Genomic DNA, 22,851 nt, shown 5'->3' with positions numbered 1-22,851 from the left:
TTTTCAGCTCTTCCCAGCAAGAGATGGAGTCTATTTCTCCACCTTGAATCTGAGCAGGCCTTATGACCTGATTTGGCCAGAAGAATGTGGTGGAAGTGACATTGTACATGTCTGAGCCTGGGCCTCAAGAAGCCTTGCAACTTCTGCTTCTGCTGATCTTGGCACCTGCCCTGCTTACTGCTGCTCATGAAGAAGCCTGGCCCACCCTGTTGGATGATGAGGTACAGGTGGCCCAGTTGTCCCCTACCCCCATCTTGGTCTGCTAATCACCAGACATGAATAAGGCCACTCTAGGTCATTCAGCCCCAGCTGACTATAGACACATAAGCAAACTCCACAGAGCTTAACTGAGCCATCCCAGACCAGAAGAACCACTCACTAAATTTTAAGCCACTAAGTACTGGGTGATTTTTTATGCAGAAAAGGCTAACTAATGCCGTTCTTTAAAATAAATTTCTGGCCATATGTCAAAACAGATACTGATGGTTGAAGATTGTTGGTTTGAGCACAAGGATCATAAACTAAAGACTTGAAAAAAAAAAGGTAAATCCTTTCTGATGGCTCCAAATACTGTTGCTGCTCAAGGTCTTCACAGTACTTCAATATGCCCCATGAAAGTGCCAGTTCGGAAAGGATTCCTATGGATACAGTTCCAGAAGACCACCTTTCCTCCTCCAATCCTGGGCTTGGCAGCTTGATTTTGAGTGATATGGTTTGGGGGAAAGAATCACCAAGGTGAATGGCTCAGAGCCTCCCTGAAGAAACAATCAGTGGATGGAAGGAAGAGAAAAAGAGATGATGTGTTTAAAGACTGCTAATGCCAATGCGTGACCCCTAGAAATCCATCACTGAAATTAAAAAGTAATGCTGTGGGCCAAGAAGAACTATGATTTGTTAGAATATGGGGTCGGTTTTGTATTTAACAACAATAGTCATGCTGTCTTCCTAAGAAGATAAGGTATGCAAAGACACAGGTGGGAGACAGGGAAAGAGATGTCCACCCTCCCTTTCCACACACTTGGGAAATGTACAGATGGAGACTCTCAAAAGGAAGGAAAGAATGCTGTAATTATAAACCAAATTAGGGCCAAATTGAACTATCTGAGAAAGGAAGTTACAACTAAGTACTTAAAGCAGTGTTCTCAACCTTGACTGTATGTTGGAATTTCAGCATAGTGAAAGCAACTCCAAAGCCTGCATTTTTAATCTCTACGGGGATTACTGGCTTTATTTATTATAATCAGAAAAAAATGTTCAGATTTGGACTTTCCACCAGTTTCTACAAAAGCCGTTTCTTTTGAAGAAAATGCTGGGGTAACATATTACTTGATCCTTCAGCTATCTTAGCATGTGAATGCTTGGGCTTTTTTCCCCCCTTTTCTTATTTTCTTAGTAAATCTTGGAGCCTTTGAACTTTGAATAATTTCTTTTTTCTTTCTCCCAGTGCCTTCTAGTTATACAAACACACACAAAAAATCATTACAAAAGCAGTATTTACATCTATACATCTATGGCTTTTTCATTTGGTATTTACAGTACTGAGTGAATGAACTAATTTAGTTCATTTTGCTTCTTAGGAAAAAAGATGTGTAATGAAAGGAGGTCCCTTTTAGTCTACTCTTGCAAGGTTTCATAAAGAGTAGATAAAGGAGAAACAGAGAGAAGGAAACCTTCCTTATAAACCTAAGAAAATATATTGGTTTGTACCCTAAACAATTTTTTCTATATCTGCAGTTAAAAACATACTAATTGTGTTCCAGAACAGGGGATGTTTTGCTGAGCAACCTTATAAATTAAAACAAACCTGTCTATACCAGTATTTGCAGTCTCACCTAGTTCAGGTTCTGAACTTGTTTCCCAACAGTTTTTCCCAGTCTGAGAACATGCCTAGGACAGTGGATTAAGGCTCTAGGCTGAGACCTCCATTGGTTGCCTTCCCAGCAGAATCAGAAATGATATTTCCAGAGCAGAGGAGACATAAAAGTATCATGTACTCAATTGGGAGGGAAGGTTTCCTCGTTTGAGGATAGGGTTGAGTGGAATAGCAGGAAAGAGAAATGACCAGGTATGGAGAAATGACCAGGTATGGAGAATCAACGGCCCCTCTGAGATACTAGAGGCTTTACTAGAGAAGCCAGGTAAAGAAGTCTCCTGTTCTTGTCAAAAGCCCCTTATCCATGTCTTACCACCTAGACTTTGACATGAAAGAGAATCAAGGCACAGTTTGGCTTGCTCTTGTAAGGTTTTGGTTTAGAGTAATTCACTTCTAAAAGGAGAAAGGGAACTGGGCATGGTGGCTCGTGCCTGTAGTCCCAGCGCTTTGGGAGGCTGAGGCAGGAGAATTATTTGAGGCCAGAAGTTTGAGACCAGCCTGGGCAAAATAGTGAGACTCTGTTCCCACAGAAAATAAAAAATTAGCTGGGCATGATTGCTAATCCCAGCTACTTGGGAGGCTGGGGTGGGAGGATTGCTTCTGCCCAGGAGTTCGAGGCTGCAGTGAGCCGTGATCACGGTACTGCACTCCAGCCTGGATGTCAGAAAAGCAAGAACCCGTCTCTAAAGAGATACATACATACATACATACATACATATATACATACATACATACATAAAAGGAGAAAGACAAAGCAACAGGAAGTTTCTGCAGAATAACTTCATAATAAATGGACCATGTGTTAGAAAGTTGCTTTGCACACAGGAGCTCCTTCACTCATAAATATTTCTTAACAAACAATATTTTTAAAAATTGACTTTTTAAAACAGAGAAAACAGATGATTCGGATGTTTCTTGTCTCAAGAGGGAACAGTTTTGGGATCACAGAGATGTAAATCTCAGTAGGATGTGTTAGAAAGAAGTTTTCTGGCTTTCTGGGATGGTCAATATGTATCCAAGATGGCCTAGTGATGATGCTGATAGAACTCTGAAAGAGCCCAGTGGGGGACCACACTGAGGTCCTCCCTGCCCACTTCAGCAGTTCTAGGATGTCACTTTGTGTCTCTGGATTTAGGCTCCCTCCCTTAGGCCCCCAGGCTTCGGGCAGTAAGCTGTATAAATTGGAGCCGTAGGATGCAGGAGTCTGATGCTTGAATGCAGTCTTCTTCAGCCTTGAAGTGTTCCAAAGCTCATTTCTAAGTCAGTTTTCCCTTTTAATTCAGGACATATTTTCCCATGGAAAAGAAACTACAGATGATGTTTAGAGTTCCAGGTTTTTCCATCAAGGCTTATTTCCCCCATAATATTGCTGGAAAATATGTATTTGCAATGAAGAGTGGAAAACAATACTGGTATCATGGTAGTGAGTAACCAATGTTAATATAACTCAAGGAGATAGTTTTAAAAATTAATTTTAAATGCCAGTACCTGATAAAATGCAAGAATAATTAGAGAAAGAGTAGTAGACTGATGGAGACTTTGGGGTCTACAAATGAAATATCTGTCTTTTTGAAGATTAATGACACTGATTCTTTATTATGTCTGATATCACTTGAAAGATTAACTCATTCCAAAAAATAATATTTCTTGAGTATCTAAAATCCACTAGACAATACTATAGCAGAGATGAAAGACCTAGTGCCTCCTCTGAAGGAGACCATTGAATGGCTGCCTTGAAAGACACTATTTTATACCTGGTTTTCAGAGGGACTTACGCATACTCCCGAGATACAGTGTAGTGTGCCTGGCAGTTCAGGAAGCCACAGGATAAATATAGAAGGATCTTCCTGGACCACTAGCTTTACTCAGTGATTGAGGAGAGATTATTTTATATTACATAACATAGATAATAGTGCTAATTTTATAAGAATGTTTAGGATGAGGCATGCAATTACAAAAAAAAAAAAATTCAGATGATGATATAAAAGACTGTTTGGGGCCATGCCTGACTTTATCCCTCCCTATGTCCACCACTGGCTCAGGTCCTTATAGGGGTACTGGTTCACCCTCTTCCCTTGGAAGCACCACCATCCACTAAAAGATAGACAGGCACAACTATCTTTCCTTTACATATAGGCTATGGAAAGGGAGATATCTAAATCACCCTGGGCAATTTCAGGGAAGGCATCCCCCAAAAAAGTGATGCTTAAGCCAAGGCTTCTAAACTGAAGAAATAGCCAGGCAAAATAGGTCATAAAAGCATTCAGAGGTTTTAGTGTACACAGACCTGTAGGTGTGTGAGAGAGCATGATGTGATGAGAAATAGCAAGCAATTTTGTATGACTGGAACATCTGGCTGGTGTGGGGAACTTCAGAGACACATGCATTATCATTCCAAGGTGCAAGAAAGGAGGTGGAGGGGAAAAAGATGTTGAATCCAAGAGTTCTCTGTTCCAGTCAACAGGTGGCATTGTTGGCCCAGGGCAGCTTTGTGGTTATCCACAGCAAATGGCCTTGGAAAATTTGAGAAAGCAGATGATGGTATGAAGATAGCCAATTGTAGATGGGAGACATTTAAAAATAGGTTTTTGTAACTACAGAAAGAGTTGTAATCATATTTGCTACTTGTTACTTCATTCAGAGACTTTGAATGAGATAAGATAAAATATAGTCCCTGCAAGCAACTTCACCAGATGCTAAAGCTAAGAAATTGGAGGACAAACTATCATCTTTCTCATCATGGAAAAACACCATCTCTTCTTGCTGACCTGCCAACATATCCAAACAACGGTATGGGAAATTCTGCATTGTAACTTCTTGACCTACCACAACTACCAGCACTTGTTAATCCATCACCTTTTATGATCCCAGAGGACATTTACAACCTTCTCCTGGGAAACAAATATTTGAACAATATGTCACTGATAAACAATGCTTAGTAATAAATATATCAGTTGCAGGCAATCAAGTTAATTAGCAAAAAGTTCTAGTGTCATTAAAGAAACCAAAACTGAAGGTAACAGGCTTTACCTACCATGCCCCTCCCTTTTTTCAAGACACAGGACACTATTGGCTCTGTCCGTTGTCCAAGTGACACCACTTCTCAGTTCACAGTCTTGTATTTTGATTGAGGCCATTTCTTCTGATCAGTTTTTGCACCTTCAAATCAGAACTAAATTCCTTCTACTTTGGATAAACTAAACAGAGATTGTAGCGCAGGCCATAGCACATCTTTTAACCCTTAACCTCATTGAGAGCTCCCACTTTCCCCAAGGCACTTTATGATAACCTAAAAACATCACTCCCATGTTTAGTTTGGGATCATTATTTTCAAACCCCTGCAGACAGTATAACCTACTGGAGAAAAAAAAAAAAAAAAAAAAGAAAAACACACACAAAACATAGGTTTTGGAGCCAGAGAGAACTGAGTCTAAATTCTGGCTCTGCAACAACTAAGCTGTAATCTTGGGCAAGTTGTTATGTAAATATTCTAAGCCTCATTTTCTTCATCTATGGAATGAGAAGAATAATTGTACCTGAATCAGAGGATTGTGATGAGGATAAGCTATGACCAAGCAATTAGCATAATCCTCCTGAGCACATGAGTCATTAAATTACTTTTAACATTAACATCCTAGTTTCCCCCAACCACTGCATGTGACAATCTCCTCAGTCCCTAACATCAGTGGACAAGCCCCTCTCAAACACATTATATCCATCACTTATGAGGCAAAAATACTGCCATATTAACTGCTAAACTTAAAAAAGAAATGTTTCATTGCTTATTTCCAGAAACACCTTTCCTTTGTGACTTGAATGAAATCACTGGAAGATAAACAGATTAGAAGAAAATCAAAATAACCGGAGTGAATATTTTTTGAAATTGCTAAAATAAGTTGCTAAAAACAAAGACCCCTGGAGAAATTATAGCATAAGCTATTGGTTTTATGTTTACATCTTCACTCGAATATCCACCCACTACTGAAATTGTAAATCAGTGTATAAGATGTTATATTGGGAAATGGAGTGGGGTTAAAAAAAATCTTTTGATACTTGGTTGGGTCTGCTTTCATCTTGCCAGAAGTGAACTAATATTAACCAAAGTATGCCAAAATATAAAAGATGACAGTCTCAGAAAGAATGGGATAAGATCAGAGAAAAAGGGGTCAGGAAAAAGGGCTTTAATTACCTGTGGTAATAGCATCATGTCCCTACGAAGGTTCTTTTCACATACTTCCAATACCACCTCCTAATTGCAATGATAATAATAGTAGCAATGACAACAACTACAACCACTTATTCAGTCCTTATGTCCCAAGCAGTGTGCCATGTGCACTATTTTAATTATGCCATTAAATCTTCACAACAAGCCTATGAGATTTTGTAGAAGAAACCAAAACTTAGAAAGATATACCCTAGGTCGAGCACGGCGGCTCACGCCTGTAATCCCAGCACTTTGGGAAGCCGAGGAGGGTGGATCACGAGGTCAGGAGATCGAGACCATCCTGGCTAACATGGTGAAACTCCATCTCTACCAAAAATACAAAAAAATTAGCCAGGCCTGGTGGCCTGCGCCTGTAATCCTAGCTACTCGGGAAGCTGAGGCAGGAGAATCGCTTGAACCCAGGAGGCGGAGGTTGCAGTGAGCCGAGATTGTGCCATTGCACTCCAGCCTGAGTGACAGAGCGAGACTCCAACAACAACAACAACAACAACAACAACAACAAAGATATACCCTAAAATATTTCTCTGACTAATACATTTCTAACAATTCATCAAAGCCTAGCTCAAATCTCACTTCCTTAGAAGCTTCCTTCCCTTTCCCTTGTCACCTCCTCCATCCCACACCCAGTTTTTCTTTCTCCAATCATTTTGAAGTTTGTTTTTTTCTTTTCTTTTCTTTTCTTTTTTTTAAATAGACACACTTGGGAATATAATCACACATGGATATTTGGTTCTACTGTTCTTTCACAGAATGCTGAATGGGTTGGGTCTCTAAATGTAGCTGTGACACTTTAAAGATAGAGAGGTTCTCAGCTTTGCCCCAAATATAGAGCAGGATGTAGGGCAGATTCTATACCTACAGAATCTAATCTAAGCCTAGATATCTATTAAATGCAATAAATTGGATTTTTGCCCTTTACCAAGTTTCTGAATTCATAGTTATTTTCAGCTTGATATGTTGGACCAAGGGCAGAGAAATGTCGTTGTCCTACAGAGGGCTCCAGCCACAAGAATGTTGTGGAACAGGAAAGGAAGTTATTTTTTATCATTGAACCCAAAAGCTTCTTTTCTCATATGAATCAAGGGTGTATCTTATCTCCCAGATATTTCTTCTGAGTCCATCAGTGGCTAGGCCTGCCACCCTCCTATAAAAGGAGAGTAGACAAAGAGAAGCAGAATGTGATTTGGCAGCAAAGGACATTTTTCCCTGGCAGAAAATGGAGTGACTTTTAGCTTATCTGTTGTCACCTTGTTAATGTGGTCATTGTTCTTCAAAATAAAATCTCCTCTTCTTACCCATGATGTCTTTTGTGTAAAAAAATAAAATAAAATAAAAAAGAAGCAACTAAAAACTCAGTGGAGAGAGGTAGAAGGGCAAAAATAAAAGCCTAATCAAAAGAAGCAACAAATCAACTCTTTCTTAGGGAAAAACACTCAACACACAATTATCTTAATTCTCCCAAGTGGTTATTTTGCTTGCTTTCTGAGACAGGTGTGGAAAGCACTAGAAACCCATGGCCCCTGTCATCACCCCTGGTTTTCAAAGCAGGAACTATGGGCCTGTATTAGTTGGGATGCAGAATTTATCATCCATTTAAGCCAATGGCTATGTAGCTGTTGATGTGTGCCCCTGGCCTGTTCTCAAACACATCCTTATTTGAAAATTAATCATCCAGCTCTTACTTGCCTGTGAATGTTTCCAGGGATAAAAACTTAGATGGAAGAGGGAGCTTAGTTGTTAATGGCCAAATGTCATCCATGGCAAGCATAACACAAAGACAAGGTGGTGAGAGAAGAGTGATTTACTCTATCTTGAAGAATAAATGAAAACTTCCTCCTCACTCAGTTGCAAAGGTGGGATCAAAAAAGGAGCAAAGACAACATTCCTGGGAGGCCTCAGTTCCTTGAAGCTGAGGAAGCATTTGCATCTTTCCTCTTATTGGAGCTTGACATTTGGCCTCTGGATGCTGAAGAACCAGTTCTGTGTTTCAGTTGTGAATGGATATGGCTGAGATTAATCCCCTTCTGTATGTCCTTTCTGCCATTTCAGGAGCTGGGGGTGCAGCTACATTCAAGATCAATGAGTTATAGCCACATGCAAGGCCATGAAAAGTAATACCCTTCAGGAGAGTGGAGTTTCCGATATTCTTGCTGAGCCAAAAAGACTAGGAGAGAAAGAGCCATGCTACCCAACAAAGTATTCAGAAGTACAGGGTGGGCTTCAGAGAAAATTAGAAGATTCTGCTTTGAACACAGATAAGTAACTTCCACTTCAGTTTACCTCTATATACAGTGGAGTTCTGCAGGATGGAGAGAGTGTGGATAGCAGATTACAGTTGCTTATAGCTTCCTGCAGCCTTATCTCTTCCTAAATCTTACCATCTCCTCCATCACCTCCTATGCCCCGCAGACTCAGAGAAGGCAAGAATCAACCAAAGGCAAACAGGCATTTTTAAAAACTTACCGAAAACTTGATACATCTTAACCTATTTATCCTGACAAAGTCAGTTTAAAAGTCCTCTCCTCCATCAGCCTCACTTGGCTTCCCATGCCACCCCACAAGAAAGAGTTGGTTCCTCCTTCCTGTGGATGGGCCTCAAGGCACTGTGTTTAGCCTTTCTGATGTTCACGGGTCAGTATTCTCCTGATGCTATGGTTTGAATGTTTGTCCCCTCAGAAACTCATGTTGAAACATAATCTCCAATTTAACAGTATTAAGAAGTGGGGTCTTTAAGAAGTGATTGGGTTATGAGGGCTCTTTCCATAACCCAATGGATAAACAGATTAATGGATTAACAGATTAATGGGTTAATGGATTAAATGGATTAATAGATTAATGGGTTAACGGATTAAATGGGTTATCACATGAATGGGTTAGTTATCACAAGAGTAGATATGTTATAAAAGCCAGCTTGGCTCTCAGTGCAACCCCCCTATTACCCTGGGATGCCTTCCACAATGTTATGACACAGCATGAAGCCCTCACCAGAAGCCAACCAGATGCAACCACTTGATCTTGGACTTCTCAGCCTCTAGAACTGTAAGTAATACATTTATTTTCTTTATAAATTACCCAGTCTGTGGTATTCTGTTATAGCAACAGAAAATGGACTAAGGCACCTGACTTGGAAGTCCTCAAGAACAGAACTGTGACTTAGTCATGTTTGATGCTCAGAGCCAAGCCTAATGCCCAGCACAGAGATGCTGCTCCATAAAGTTTTGCTTCCCAAATGCTCACTTCCCTCAAGGCTCTGGCTAGGATGTGCAGTCAAAACCCTACAGAGGGGAAAGCAACCCAGCTGGGTAGCCAGGAAAGAAGCCAGATCTGGGGTAGGGAAGCTCAGTTCATTGAGGAACATCCCACAAGAGAAAATGAGATCAAGACAGTTCAGGGGAATTTCTGAATGGTGAGTTTTTATGCTGAGTTTTTTCCTGGATTGCCTTGGCATGCTCAATTCAGTGTAACATTTGGCTGCATGCCCTCCCCTAGGCACACTGTTGGTATTTCATGTCCCATCTGCCAGTGTCTCTGGAGGACATTAGGATGAGTAGTTTGATCCAGAAAGGATACCCACTGTCCTGGCCCTCTGCCCAAGACATGCAAATGAAGAGCACTTCCCAGCCACAAAGCTTTTGCCTGTGCCAGTGATGTATTATTTTTGCTATTACTATCCATAGCAACCATGGATTGAGCATCTACTAGGTGCACCATGCTAAGTCCTTTGCCTGCATTCTTTCATTTCATCGTCGTTTAAAGAATACAACAAGCAGATATTATTATCTCCATTTTAGAAATAAGGAAGTTGTGATCCTATAACTTAGTCACACAACTGATAAAGGGCAGAGTAAAGATTCACATCCAGATCTGGCAGACACCAAAGCCCATTTTCCTCACACCATGCTGTCTTGCCAAAAACTAACTATTCAGAGGATGAAACCAACAACAATAAGCCCACATAGAAAAACCAATGGAAATTACCAAAGCTATACTCTGAGGTAAATTTATAGTTTTCAATTCTCACATTTTTTATTGAAACATTCAATTTAAGAAATATTTTTAATAATTTAAAATCTCCAGCAAAGAATATAAAATCAGATACATTAATTTTAAAATACAGAACATCAGTAAAATTGACAAAATGGTCTTTGCCATAAGACAGTGGCAGCCTATGCCTTGCTCCCTCTGAATGCAGGGTTCCCAGGAATGAACTAAGGGACCTAAGATGACATTGATAATGACATGAAAGCTTTGCTTCTGGGAAAGACGAATGCCCAGAGATCTGGGAACACATAATGACAGTAGCTGTTGTACTTTCTGACCACTGACTATGGGTTGGCATAAGGGTCTGTGTTTCTGAGAGTTTGCCTGATCAGCTTAAGTGATTCTCACACTTGTCCAAGCCTCCAGGACACCTTTCTAAGCTAGACGCAACAGGAGCCTGAAATTTGAGTCACATGCCCACTTTTCCTGAAGACCATCCTGTCCCTGGTAAGCCTAGCCCAAATATAGTCTATCAGCTACAACATCCAGCACGTGGCTGTGCCTTCCTCCAGATTGGGGAAATTTGCAGGGGTTGAGAAGGAAAGAAAACAGAGAGTTTGTTTCTCCCTGCATTATTCCTATGCTTATAAGGCAGTCATGAGAAACAATTGTTCCACGGCTTTAAATCTAGTAAATAGAACTCCCTTTGAGATTCCAGTTTGAAAGCTGGTGAAGATCAGAGTAACTCCATTGTTTATGTTATAAACACACACCCAAACCTCTAACATTTTTATAATGAAACCTGGTGGTAATAAAATTTGTGTTAAGGTAAAAGCAGTCATTTTCCCCTCAGCTTTTATTGTGCTGAATGTAGTATCTGCCAAGTCCTACTTGAAGGCATCTTTGATTAAGGGCCTAGTCTTCCCACTTGTGAACCATCCAGAGTTGGCAGGAGTACCATGACCTTGTTGAGACTAATGCCCAAAGATAGCCAAACTCATGACACACCAGCAGCTCCAAAAAAGTTGAGCCCTCTGCCAAGTAGCCCTGTCACCACCACCACCCCCGCCCAGTCCCTTCCTGGTATGTCAGCCACGCATAGGCCTTGGATCTTCAACTCTTGAGGGAAAACTGGGTCGAGCTATTCTAAAGGCCTTCTCATCTTTTTTATTGAGCCTAAACTGAAACTTCTGGCAGGGCCTTATTTCTTTGGTACTCTCTCCCATTACTTAGTTCTTCAGGCCTAATAAATAAAGACTATCTGGCTGTTGGACGCTCTCTCCTGAATCCACTGATCTGTATGAAAATGTATGAATGTAGGCCCTTAGTTGTCTTCCTTGGTTCCCTGAGGGGAATTGGGGGTTTGGGCAGGAGTGCAGTTCTTACTTCTTATGGCTGCACATTGGAATCTACCTGGGGAGTTTTAAAAACATGCACTGTTATCTGGACCCACTCCCAGAGATTCTGATTTGATTGGTCTGAGGTGTTTAATTGTTATAATTGGCCTGCCTATCAAATAATGGTTATTTATCATAAATATATATGATATTAGGGCCTCGTATTTGAACAACTTCTCTGCCATAAAATTCAGAAACCACAATGTCCTGAACAAACTGATAGAGGCTCCATGACACCCATTGGAAGCTGCCTGGTTCACAGGCATGCTTCCTTCTTCTCCTGAGGGATCTTAAGTAACAAAGCTGCACACAACAGTGCTTCCCCATCATCATGGCCTGGAAAGGCAGCTCAGAGAGAGTGTTCTCAGACAGCAGGTAGGACAAACCCTTCATTAAGAAAGGCTGCATACACAGTGTTGGTAGCAGTTGGGCTAATAGGAGACCCTTGAAACTTGGCCCTGTGTCAGCCTCCGCAGAGGCAGTGGAGGCAAATGTGCAGTGAAGGGGTTTAGCTGATGCAAGGAGAGCGGCCAGTGTCAACTGTCACACTGGCCACCTCCTGCAGAACAACCTAATAGCGCATAGCAAGAAATGAAAGTAAGGCACTGTCCTTGACATTAAGGAGCCTGAGTTACAACTGAAGGACTAATAACCCCAGTGCTGGAAGAATACTGTAAAAAGTTCAATGCTTTTCAAATAGGGTTCAATTGCATGGCCAAACTTATGTGATAAAGAAGTATAGTGAAGGAGGGCTTAGAGGGCTAAAGAAATCAAAACAGGCCCCACAGTGGTTTAACAGATTTGTGTAAGGCCATTGAAGATGTAACAGAAACGAGAGGTTGGGGGATTTGGGTCTGGGGACTCTCAGTTCAGGGCTGTTTTGGGGACACTGGGAGATAAATAAATCTTTCTCTGTAATCTCAGGATGAAGGTAAGATACTGAAGAATTCCAAGAAGACTGGAGGGGGCAGTGCTGGAGGAGAAGAAAGCAACATAGGGCCTGGTGCAAGCCCATGCAGGATGGGGCCCCTTCCCAGCAGTCCTGAGCTACAGCCCCGGAATCCTGACCTGGAATCTCTACTTGAGCTACCCTCTGGCCCTTCTTTAAGACATTCAAATGTCAGAGCAGAAGAGGAGAAGGAAGAAAGGGTTGTCCTCTTTGTCTTGGGTAGTTTGATGCCTCAGAAGGAGAGCAAAGGTGAAAACGTTGGCCAGCCAGTATGAACAATGCAAGGTCCTCAAAGCTTAGAAGCCACTGACCCTAAATGTCAAAGTCAGCCTTGAGTGAGGGTCAAGTGCAGATTCCCCTCCTCACAGCTGTTCCTGTGAAAGGGCTCACTTTCATTGGGAAGCACACTTCTCTTCTCCCCCAGAATAGGAGGTGGCTACAGCACAAGCCCCTCTTCGTTAGACCCAGCCTCCCCCTCCCCTTTGTCTTGCCAAGAAATGCTGCAAACCCCAAATACCTGCATTCTTGGGCATGCAGCAGGCCAGAGCCATGCTTGGATTCCCGCTCTGCTCCTTAAGGAAGGGCCTTTTCTTTTATGCAAAGACGTCTCTGAATGCCAGAGAGCTGAAAGCTGATCTGCTTAAGTCAGCAAGCAGGGCAGGGGGGGATGGAGGGCGAGAGAGGGCAACCTTCTGCAAGGAGGATGGCAGATTTTCACAGAACCTCTGTGCTGCCTCTAGGACTCCCCCCTGGAGGGGGAGATGGTCTCACCCAAGTGCTAGGCTGGCTGCTAATCCCTCCAGGGTTCACTTGAATGGCAAATCAGGATTCCAGGGCAGCCTGGACACACCCTGTCTCCAGAGGAGGGGCTTAGCACTTTCCTTTTTCATCCCTGGAGCAGTTTAGGTCGCAGTGGGACTTCTTTATAGCCTTGCTACTCCAATTGCAGTTGGCCAGGGGGTTAGGAGCATAGGCATCAACCTGGGAGCTTGTTAGAATGCAGAGTCTCGGGCCACACCAGTTTAAGAAGCTCTGCCAAGTGCCATGTGGCTATCGAAACCATTAGCACACTGCCAGAGACAGGAAGCTGGACAAATACCCAAATCCAGGGAGCCACAGCAGCCCAGCCCCTACACCAACTGCCTGATCAGGAGAAGGAATACATTTCATCCCATCACTCCATAGCTGCCCCAGGTTGCCACCCATTCTTCTCACCAGGATGGGGCTGGCTTACTTGGCTGTGAAATTTTAGGTTGGTGTGAGGGTGCGCTATTCAACAGGTCTGCAAATATTTGCACACACACCGAAAGGACAAGAATGGTGCGGGTGGAGGCGATACAACTGGAGTTTGCTCTTTGCAGGTTACAAATCAATTTCTGATCCCTTCCCACCTACCCCCACTCAACACACACCACCTGTATCAACATGTTAGACTCTCGTGATGCTGATAACAGCAGTAATAGCGCATAGCAAGAATACTCAAACCATTTCACAAACAGCAACCATCCTGGACCCTGTTCAGATCTTCCTCTTGGCAAGAAAGGGAGAGTTTAGATACTTCCACATCTTTGCCCTAATAGCCTTATGTTGTCATGGCACACGATTTGCCTCCCACCTGAGCCCAGCAAGTGAATCTGTGTGCAGAAGCTGAAAGGGAAGAGAGAAGGAAAGAAGATTAATGAAGAGTGGGAGACGAGCTTTTCCTTTGCAGTCCAGAGAGAACATTAAAAGAACTACTAGTGAGGCAGATAGACTTGCTTTTTTCTCATCTGCCAGATTTCTGCTGATGGCTGTGACTCCCTGTATTGGATACTTCTGCTCCTTAATCATGCGCAGCAAGAACCAGAATGGGTGACTTCACTTCTGAAGAGGAACTGAACGGCGCTGAGGCTCTGGGATGCATTAAGACAGCCCAAATCAACAGAAAGTCTGGCTGGAACCTCAGAGAAATGGCCCAGACAGAATCTTCAGCCTCCCAAGCATCTGTCAGTGGCATCAGTGGCTGGCATGGCCATTGCCTAAAATCCTGCTAATTGCACTGATCCCCTCCCTTTAGCAGAGAGTCAGGCCCCTGATTGAGGGAAGAAAGCAAAGGGCTGGAGAGAAGGAGGGAAGGTCAGCCAGAGATGAAGACAGAAGAGAGAGAAAGCAAAGAGGGTGGCCCTGGGCTTTACAGGGATTTGTGTGGGTTCTTAAAAGCAATCATGGTGGCCTTTTGAGTAGAAAACCAAGCTAAGCTAGTATTTAAAAATCTTCTTCAGGGCCCCAATCTTGCCTCAAACAACAATCACTCATGAAAAGACTCTCGCGAATGAAAGGAAATGCTGCCATTGTTTTATTTTTTCTGGGAAGTCATAATAGGTTTTAAAAGGTTAATCTCCCTCTCAGCCCTGTTTTTTCCCTTCCAGTGACCCCAAGCTGAAAAGGAAAAATATTTGCACTTGGTGTTTAAAAACCACCACAGTGAATTAGCTTTTGTTGTTCATGGCAAAGCCACTATTTAGCTGCCCAGAATCAAACCAGATGTCAGGGAAGAAAGAAGGCCCTGCATCCTGTGAACTTGCCTTTCACCTTTGCAGAAGGGCTGAGGGGAAAGCTGGGCTGAGATGGCAAAATAAAGGGAGTTTGGCGCTCAACAAACCTGATGTGCACTTTTGATGCAAGCACTGGTTAGCTCTTGCTGGGGTGCTGTCCGTAGGACTAGAATGTAACAGCTCTAGGACCCTGGATGCACAATGCCTCCTGATTTCCAGAAGTTTTCTTCTGTGGACACTAGGCCAGCAGCCCTATTCCCATAGGTAGCAAAGATCAGAGATGGAGAAGAGAATTAGAAGACAGAAATAAAACACAAAAAGAGATAAGCAGGACTTGTTGGAACATGAAATCTATCAGTGAAGGTGAAAAAAAGAAACTGAAAGGAAGAGGATATATTTTCTTTCTGAGGCCTTCCGGAAGAGTATGAGGAGTAGATTATTACTCATTCTTGTTTTGCTTTAGGACACCACTCACCAACACTCACAGTTTAAATTGGACAATGCCTCCCCTAAAACAAACAAACAAACAAACCAAAAAAACCCTTCCTATGGGTCTCAGGCTGTTTATTACTGTTTCCTAAATTTACAGCATAAGTAAGCAGGAAGTTCTCTCTACATCAAAACTCTTTTTATCCACTCAACAAACATTTAATAAGCCCTGACTTTGATCAAGTATTTGAGTGATACCAGAAGGCTTTGGATACTATTCCTGCCCAGAAGTTTACAGCCTAATAAGGAATAGCATTTCTCATTAGGGGAATATAATAATACAGTACAATAGTATAACAATAAAAGCAACAATAATAATAGTAAAAGGCATCATTTTTCAAAATCTAATGATATGCCAGTAATTGCACTTTATATACAGTAACATCTTTAATCTTTACAATAACTCTGCACAGTAATTTTTATTATTTCCATTTTACACATATAGAACTGAGGCTCACAGAACTTGACCAAGGTCACAGAACTATTAAGCTAGCCGGGGTCTTCGTTTGTTTTTTTAATCACTGATGAAGCCCAAGTGCCTAGAACAGTGCCTGGCACATAATAGGTACTCAATAAATATTTACTAGAAAGCAGTTGTGGGTGCAAGGGAGGGCTTTCTGGGGCACTGGAGCTGAACTTTGAAGAATGGCTAGGATCTATGCAAAGGTGGTAAAAGGCACACCAAGAAGAAAGCAGGAAATGAATAAATGTTTTTCTAAAAAAAAAAACCGTTTTACAAAATCGGAAAAAAAAATGGACAGGATGAAATAGCAGTCAGGAGAGGGATGATCATAGAGAATTGCATCCTACTGTGACTACCACCTATAAAGTGTGTGAACTTCACCAAGTCATTCAGTCTCTTAGTGCCTTATTTTCCTTATCTGCAAAATGGGGATAAGAATATTACCTACTGTGGCATAAGCTGTCAATTTCTTAGTAAACCTTCCACATTCTCCTTCTCTTTCAAATTTATAAAATCTCATTTAAAAAACTGTACCCATTGCCATACAACCGAAATTCTACATATCCAGGTCTCCCTTTTAGCTAGGGATTGCTACCTGGTCAATGTGGTCAAAGCAACTGTGGTACGGGATTTCTAGAAAGACTCCCCAGAAGACAAGGGGCATATTCCTTCTTTCATCCTGATGCTTAGGCCAGTAATGTGATGGCTGGCACTCCAGCAGCTATCTTAGACTGTGAAGATGAGGGCCACAATCTAGGGATAGTGGAACTAGGAGCCGGAAGAAGCCTCGGTACCTCATTATTGCTGAGTCTGCATACAAACCTTTAACTTCTTTTACACAAGCAAGAAATAAAGTTTCATCTTTTTAAAGCCTTTGATGATCCCCAACAGATACATTTACCTCAAACAGTTGATGGGGGTATTAAATAAGATAATACAGATCAAACAATTAGTGCTTGGTCTTATACATACTAAGCACTGAAACAAATCTTAGCAATCATGTTTTGTTGCTGTTCTTATCACTATTATCATCAATATCATTACAAAATCTAGAATACTCCCCTATTCTGCATTAGTCTGAGCCACCTTCATTCAGTTATTTAATTGTCCATTTGCTTAAAAATCCCTAGAATTGTGTCTTTCATGAGAACCTATTCATAAATCTTCCTAATATAGAGTCTCTGATAACAAAACAAAATGTTTCTCTTTGAATTTCATCACTAAATCATCCACACAACCAACAATAATGAAGATTTAGGTCTGCTAGTGAAAGAAGGGTTAATAGGTTAACACTTCTGAGCATGGAGGATGGAAAGCACGAATTATATTCTAAACTTGGTCAAATATCCCTTTTTGGAAAACTCCATGGTAACTTGATGTCTCAAAAGTCTCTCCCTTTTCCCAACCAAATAGACCTTTACATTTCAGGACACATGAAAAAAATTTAAAGATGCAATTTGCTGAGAAAGTTCTGAGAGTCAGCATTGTATGCTGGACTCCAAGAGATTTGCCAAGGACTGTGGATCTTTTGACTTAAATCTCTGCTTCTTAGTGTCTTTGACAGATTGTGTGATTTGTTCCTGAACTTGATCAATGAATGTTTCTTAGACGATCTAAGAAAAGAAATAACGACAATGGGCTAGAATGAGTGGTTCTCATTGGTCAAAGGACTAGCTGCATTAAAATTACCAAACACTGAACTCAGGAAAACTATAGAATCTCAGGCCTCACTCCAGATCCACTGAATCAGAATCACTGGAGGTGGGGCCTGGGAATCTGTATTTTTAAAGCTGCCCAGGTGATTCTGAGGTGCAGTCAGGTTTGAGACTATTCATAAATGCCCCTCCTCCCAACTCTGCCTAAGATTGGGTTATCCAGAAGCAAAGTCTAAGTTAAGATTGACACTATTGTTCAAGTAATGTATGGAGGGAGTGCTCTTAGTAGAAGGGGCATGAAGGAAGCTGGATATGGTAGGGGAAGGGACTGAGCAGGAGTATAGTCTCAGCTGGATATTTGCTACAGCCTGATCCCACGGAGATCTCTTGGGCACAAAATGCACCACAGAGCTGGTCTCACCTGGAAGTGAGATGGTTGATGGGGCTTGCATTTGGCCAACAGCAAGTCTCTGGGGAAGAGGGCAGCTATAGCATTCAGCAGCCAACACTCACAGCAGCTGGAGGACCAATGCACTAGCTTGTAAAGGAGATGTAGGCAGGGCACCAACAGCATCCACTACCAGCTCCGACCTGCTAGGAGTTGTGGTCAGCTTTGCACTCTGCTAGGGCTCTAATGTCCCTTTGCTGGCTTGGCCCAAGGTCCTCTTTTACATAAGGATCTTGGATATGAGTTTAACTTGCAGGAAGGGTTTCAGATGAGATTGGGTGCATTCAGGGTGGTATGGCCTTAGACTGCAGGAAGGGTTTCAGAATGCGATACAATCCTTTCAGTGGCCAGGGCCACCAAGCTGGCACACTAGATTACCAATGCATCCACCAGGGTTATCATTTGCATGCTAAGTTGTGCTAGGAGTTGGCCCAAAGTCAATGTCCCAGAGCCCTTCTCATGAGTTCCAGCCACATCCATTCATATGCTCCATAACCAGTAACTCAGGGAATCTGGCCACCTGGCGATTTGTACCCTCTCTCTTCTCCCTTGACAGATCAAGATGCAGGCAACTGAACTTCCTTTGCCTTATTCTTGATGAGTCCCAAATAGGTCAGATCACTTTGGAGGGTGGCCAGAAGCTAATTTTGTATTCACCACTGACCTGTTTTGTTCCTCTGGCATTTCAGGAAAAAGTTGGGTGAATGCCTTTTCTTCTTGTTTGCCTGAGTCCCCACTCCCTGGAGCTAAATTTGCAGCCCAGGCCAATGTGATTTATTCAGAGCTACTGCTACTTGTCAGTGGATTGCTGCCCAAGCTTGCTTGCAGCCCATCTGCTGGATTCCTGTACATATGTGAACATGTGTAGAAAATTAAAGGCCTGGCTGTGGCCTGGAGCTGCCTTGCCCCTCAGCTGCTCCAACCTCCATCCACCAGGCCTGATGCCAGTGTCCGCTGAAGCCGTCCTCACCACATGGTCAAGAAATGGGGAGCCTCAGTGATAAAGCACTCAGGACCCAGTTCCTGAGTCCATCAGTTGCTTTTCATCAGGAGATTAACCAAGAAGAGTTTACATAGTACTCCATACCACTATAGAGCCCCACGCTACTCAGTCTCTGCTCTCATCAAGGAAGTGTTGCCATTTTGGTTTCTATATCAGGGAAGAGACCCAGGACAAGAAGCAGAGAAGGGAGCAAGAAGTGAGGAGTGCTGCAAAAAAGAGAACAATATGCTTTGCTTTTGTGATTAATTTCAACTCAGGAGGAAGCACAATACTTCCAACTAAAGTCTGGAGCTAGAAACAGGAAATATCCAGGCCTGACTCAACTGTCTCTCCAGAAGCTGTTCTTTAATTGCAAGATGTCAATCTCCCTCTCCCCCTCACCCCAGATTTCATTGTTTTGTTTTCAGGCATTTAGTTGTTGTTTTCCCTTTTCCTTCATACATTGAGAAATATCTATAGATGAGCCTGCAGGGCAATCTGGCCCTACTGTAATAACAGAAGTCACAACTCTTAACTCTCTCCTCACTGTTTCCACTAAATCTAAAACCAACATGCAATGGAAGTTTCTTCATGGTAATAATATAATAATGATAAACTTAATGGTTTATTCATTCAGCAAATACGTATTGAACACCTACTATGTGTCAGGCATGGTTTTAAGTTCTTTGTATGTGCTATTTCAGTTAATTCTTACAACAACTCTACAAGATAGATAATAGTATTACCTCCATTTTACAGATCAGGAAACTGAGGTGTAGAGAGGTTAAACAACTTGCCCAAGGCATTGGAGGTGGTAAATGGCAGAGCGTGGGCTCCTGACCACTATGCTGGGTTACCCCAATGATAAATGGTAGGGAACCCATTATCCTGCCTCAGAAAGCACAGATTTACCATCTCCCATCACTCACATTCCAATCCTAGTAAAACAGACAATAAGCAAGAGCAGGACTGAAATCCCACCTACCCACAGGAAACATCTGTTACTTGCTTGCTGAGTGTTTCAGGAGGAACATTCATGTGCAGACAGAGTTGTGTGTGTATGTGTGTGAGTCCATGGGTGTAAGCATGCATATGCATGCATGATAGGCTACATATGCCCCCTTATGCAATGCTCTCCTTTGAGCCTGGATAAAGAGTTCCCATATCAAATGAAGTTGAAAACAACACTCTAACCTTCCCTCTTTGCACAGATCCCCACTGCTGCTTCCACAAACTGGGATTTAAAAAAAAGCACTAACACACCCTTCTGACAAGGCTGGGGACCCTCATCCCGGATTTGAGCTGCCTCTCAGTTTGGAACCTTCCACTTGGCAGAGCTCCAGTTGTAGCAAGAACAATTACCAAGTACCTGATCACCACAGGGAGTCCAAAGACAAATACATACAAATAAAGACATTTTGGGAGAAGGAGCGAGAGTCTGTGGAGCTGCCATGTGGGTCCCCAAGTTCCCAGTTTAGAACCTTGCCCTCCAGGCTGGCACTTCCTCTTCCTTTCTCTAACCCTCTGGCCTTAAAGAAATAAAACTTTCATTCCACAACATATTACTTTGACCCTTCCTTCACAACAAAGTGAAAAACACCTGATAATGGCTTAAGCCTGTCCTAGGGTTTTTGCATTTTAATGGAAATCAAGCCTATTGCTGAGAGGACCAACCTGGAATGGTAAAACTAGAGGCATCAGCCAGCAGGTAGAAGAGGATTTGGGCATGGGAGAGGAGGAGAAACCATGGGATTTTCTACAGTTCTAGAACTAGCTAACACTTCACCTAAGATTGCACGAGGATCCTAGTAAAAACAAAACTGTATTAACTGTATTTTACCCAGAAAGGAGAAAGAACATTTAAATGGTCCTAAGAGCAAGACCATTCAGGAAAAGAGAGACAGCATTAGATGATCACTGAGGTCCCTAATAGTTCTAGCACTCAGACTGAACTTTTGTTCATCTTTTGATGACTCTGGTACCTTTAGTGTGAGTGCTAAAGAAAAGGCTTGGCTTCCCCAATCCAAGTGTATTCAAGATGGTGCACAGTTGCTGTATTAGTTATGTAACTCCTGATTCTGAGTTGATTGTATTAATTGAAAGGCATTTTGTGCCTAGCCGGTAGTATTGTGTGGTCATTGGTCCTCTGACACTCTGCACTGTGGGCTTGGAAACAAAAAAGTTAGAGTATCTGGTTCAACAAGGAGCCAAGGAAAACTTCAGTCTTGGCATGTCATTTAGCATGAAATCATTTCAACCAGAATGGTGCTAGCCCTCACTGAGCTCCTGATGGATGCCAATCAAGTCTATTTAGCTTGGCTACCTCAGATAAGGAAATTCCAGAAGCTTTCCAGTTCCTTTTAGATTTATTTTAAATGACATCATGCACCCAGATGCAGAATTCTTGTTGAGTCCAACATTAGGAGAATGGATATGATGGAATTGTAAGATTGGCTAAAAGCTTAAGCAATCAACTTGAGGAAGGGGAAATATTAGAGGGAGATAAAACTCATTTTTCTCATTTGCCCATTCAATGACAAACAATTGACCAGCCACAAAACTTGCAGCAATGGGATCAAATGTTTAGACTTGGAATTCGTCTTTTTCATTTGGAGAGTAATAAGTAAGAGATCCCCATTGTGTCAAATGGAGTAACTTTTCATTTTCCTATATTCAAAATGGCTTGGAAGTGATGCAGTTCACAAACAGAACAAAATCTTTAAATAACTCTGTACAGACTTTCTTCGGCTCTCTCCTTTGAAACTTGTTAAATTATTTTTGCTGCCTTTGAGTTATAAGATGCTAACCTCAGAGCTGCATTTTCAGCTTAGAATTTCAGTCCATTATGTCCCTTTACCTTTTGGATAGCATACCACTGAATGAAGGCAAGGAGACAAAAGGCAAGAAAACCTGCCTTATCTTTCTGACACTGACGTGGAGTTCATCACTAAGAACTTAGCAAACTTCCCAGTGCTTAGTTCAAATAAGCACAGCAGCCTGGTCTAAGTCCATAGTGTCATCCCATTGAAGTTTCTGCCATGTCCAATCAGAAAGAAGTCCATTCCAGGGCTGGCTGGGGGCTGCAGCATATTTCACACCTGTTTCAGAAACAAGGTGAGATTATTCTAGTTTTATGAAAATATCAAATGAGAAAGTCCTGGAAGCCAAGCTGAAAGGGAACCTGCCATTGCAAACTACGGCTACACAGTGATTCTCCCACCCCTACCTCTCTCTTTGTCAAATATCTTAACTTGCCTATGAAGAAATCCATCATGGCACCAGTTTTCTAGGCAAATAATGAGAATGAGTAAGTTTTTCCTAATCAAGTTTCTAAGCACTGAAGAACAAAGGGATAGAATAGATAAGAAAAGCAAAGGATTAAAAATTTAGATCTGCTCTCTCCAACATGGCAGCCCCTAGCCATATGTGGTTATAGAGCACTTGAAATGTAGCAAGTGTGAATAAGGCACTGAATTTTTAATTTCATTTGATTTTAATTAATTTGAATATGGATACTGCATTCAGTTATTGGAAAACTTTTAAGTACATTTGGAAGAACCTGGATTTGTGAATCTACTTTTTCAAATTTTATAGAATGATATGAAATCTAAATACAGATCAAGTATTTCTGATGAAAATTTACCATCTGAATTCAGATGTGCTATAAATGTAAATATACACTGGACTTTGAAGACTTAGCATAAAAAAGAATGTAAGCTATCTCATTAATAATTTATATTGATTTTATATGATTTGATTTTTATGATTATACTTTATGTTTATTTTATATACCAAAATGATAATATTTTGAAAAGAGTGGGCTAAATAAAGTTCATTATTAAAATTAATTTCACC

At 41.8% G+C, this 22,851-nt stretch overlaps 1 protein-coding gene and 1 long non-coding RNA gene across 8 annotated transcripts in view; one reads left to right on the top strand and one right to left on the bottom strand.

Moving 5' to 3' along the window:
- The window catches only part of LOC129052897 (uncharacterized), a 105,305-nt gene extending 89,006 nt beyond the window's left edge, over positions 1–16,299 (top strand). For 2 of the 3 annotated variants that reach the window (XR_008518028.1, XR_008518026.1), the window contains 3 exons: positions 4,515–4,663; positions 8,148–9,137; positions 12,401–16,299. This is a non-coding gene — a long non-coding RNA (uncharacterized LOC129052897). Of the gene's footprint in view, positions 1–4,514; positions 4,664–8,147; positions 10,587–12,400 lie in introns of all 3 variants that reach the window. The other variant, XR_010138961.1, reaches the window with a different exon arrangement.
- The window catches only part of NHS (NHS actin remodeling regulator), a 370,153-nt gene that overhangs the window by 87,747 nt on the left and 259,555 nt on the right, over positions 1–22,851 (bottom strand). For 2 of the 5 annotated variants that reach the window (XM_054544364.2, XM_054544365.2), the window contains exon 1: positions 12,943–13,315. The exons of the other annotated variants lie outside the window; for them this stretch is intronic. In XM_054544364.2, coding sequence (XP_054400339.1) covers positions 12,943–12,976 — 34 coding nt within the window. In that variant the 5' untranslated portion in view covers positions 12,977–13,315. Of the gene's footprint in view, positions 1–12,942; positions 13,316–22,851 lie in introns of those variants that run through there. 5 annotated transcript variants of the gene reach the window in all.

Source organism: Pongo abelii, chromosome X (genome assembly GCF_028885655.2).
Source record: "Pongo abelii isolate AG06213 chromosome X, NHGRI_mPonAbe1-v2.0_pri, whole genome shotgun sequence".
NCBI classification, from domain to species: Eukaryota; Metazoa; Chordata; class Mammalia; order Primates; family Hominidae; genus Pongo; species Pongo abelii.
This window is presented reverse-complemented; position numbering and strand designations above follow the sequence as displayed.